The sequence below is a fragment of the Antrostomus carolinensis genome, unplaced genomic scaffold (genome assembly GCF_000700745.2).
Source record: "Antrostomus carolinensis isolate BGI_N321 unplaced genomic scaffold, ASM70074v2 scaffold32673, whole genome shotgun sequence".
In the NCBI taxonomy this organism is placed as follows: Eukaryota; Metazoa; Chordata; class Aves; order Caprimulgiformes; family Caprimulgidae; genus Antrostomus; species Antrostomus carolinensis.
The window spans coordinates 985-2,700 of NW_010307928.1; the positions used below are offsets into that span (position 1 = coordinate 985).

General features: G+C 48.6%; 1 protein-coding gene across 1 annotated transcript in view; it reads right to left on the minus strand.

The window, feature by feature from the left end:
- Positions 1-1,716, minus strand: part of LOC104523137 (mitogen-activated protein kinase 13) — a gene marked incomplete at its 3' end in the record, with an annotated part of 14,098 nt that overhangs the window by 887 nt on the left and 11,495 nt on the right. The window contains exon 10 of the mRNA XM_010165620.2: positions 1,291-1,369. Coding sequence (XP_010163922.1) covers positions 1,291-1,369 — 79 coding nt within the window. The remainder of the gene's footprint in view (positions 1-1,290; positions 1,370-1,716) is intronic.

Genomic DNA, 1,716 nt, shown 5'->3' on the forward strand with positions numbered 1-1,716 from the left:
ATTCCCCCTCCCTGCAAGCGTTTTCGGCCAGGCTGGATGAGGCTTTGAGCAACCTGTTCTAGTGGAAGGTGTCCCTGCTTCTGGCAGGGGGGTTGGGACTGGATGAGCTTTAAGGTCCCTTCCAACCCAAACCAGTCTGGGATTCTATGAGCTTGGCCAAGGCAGCGTGGAGCTCCCACCAGTGAGGATGCAAAATCAGCCCAGCAGCAGCCTCGGGGAGCTCTGACTAACAGGACAGGAGGTGGAAATTGTGCAGAAATAACAAAGGAGCCTCCAAGAAGCCTTTGCTGCACAGATGGGGCTGCGAGAACACAACCAGCCAGCCAGTAACTCCAAGATATTTTTCAGTTTGAATCATTTGCTTTCGCTCGGACCCCGGCAACTCACAAGAGTCTTAATGTGAGTAATCTATACGGAAATCTCTACACCCCTGGCAAACAGGAAGGCAGGAAACTCAGATACCAACAAGCCTCTCAGCCCCGTTGCCCTTTGGTTTTAACATCTAAACACTTTCTTCCTCAGCTTTTGGAAGAGTTTTGCTGGCTCCCACCTCTCCTCTACCTGGGAGAAGAGCTCCTTGTGAGAGATCCATTTTCACCCTGAAAATTGCACATCTCAGCTGCCTGTTAAGGAGCGAGAGATCCAGGTGTTCAAAAAAATAACAGTTAGTAAAAGAGAATTTTACTAACTATCAGATTTTACTAACAAACAATTTGTAATTAAAAAAAATTGAATAAAAAATTACTGGAGTGGACTGTGGGGCTCTCTCAGCACTTTATCAAAACCTCTGATGCCTCAGATATGGAGCTGAGAAATAATAATGAATAAATAAGAGCTGGTGTGTTTATCTAAACACTGTTGATCATAATATCATTTGTTTGGCTCCAAGCAACAGCCTCGAGAAGCCAATACCAGCCAAAATACATCCCAACCCTCATACCAAGTCGAGCTGATCTGTGCAACTGGCCTGAGCCTGTAATTTACATCCCACAGCCTCCTAGATATCCCGTTAGATCCAGCGCTCGCTCTCCTCTGCCTTGTTGATACGAGAGTCCAAAGTTTATCTCTTCCTTAAATATTGTGTTACAGGTTGGATCATTTTAAAAATAATAATAAAAAAAGAAGTAAGCAGCCAAGAACGTCAGAGTATCACCCTGTAATGCCAATAAAGAATAATCTTGCTTTTAATTTGTACATATTTGCCCTGGGAGGAAGCAAACGGCAGCTGTGGTGTCAGTCTGTCTCCTGCCCTCCTGTGAGAACTCCTGAGAAACACTGGAAGTGACTTACCCTGAGGATTGGCCTTGGGGAAGAGCACAGACAAATCCTTCTTGGGCATTTTAGGAAGGGACTTGATATAACTCTTAGCCTGAAAGAGAAAGGAAAGTCCAGACGTTTACTGCACGTGGACAAGTGCCAGGGGGGTGGGAAACTGGCACCGTGCGCTGGCAGCACAGAGCCAATAACCGTGTCCTGGGCTGCACCCAGAGCAGCGTGGGCAGCAGGTGGAGGGAGGGGATTCTGCCCCTCTGCTCCGCTCTCCTGAGACCCCACCTGCAGTGCTGCCTCCAGTGCTGGGGCCACCAACAGCACAAGGACATGGAGCTACTGGAGCCAGTGCAGAGGAGGCCACGAGGATGATGCGAGGGCTGGAGCAGCTCTGCTGTGAGGACAGGCTGAGAGAGTTGGGGCTGTTCAGCCTGGAGAAGAGAAGGC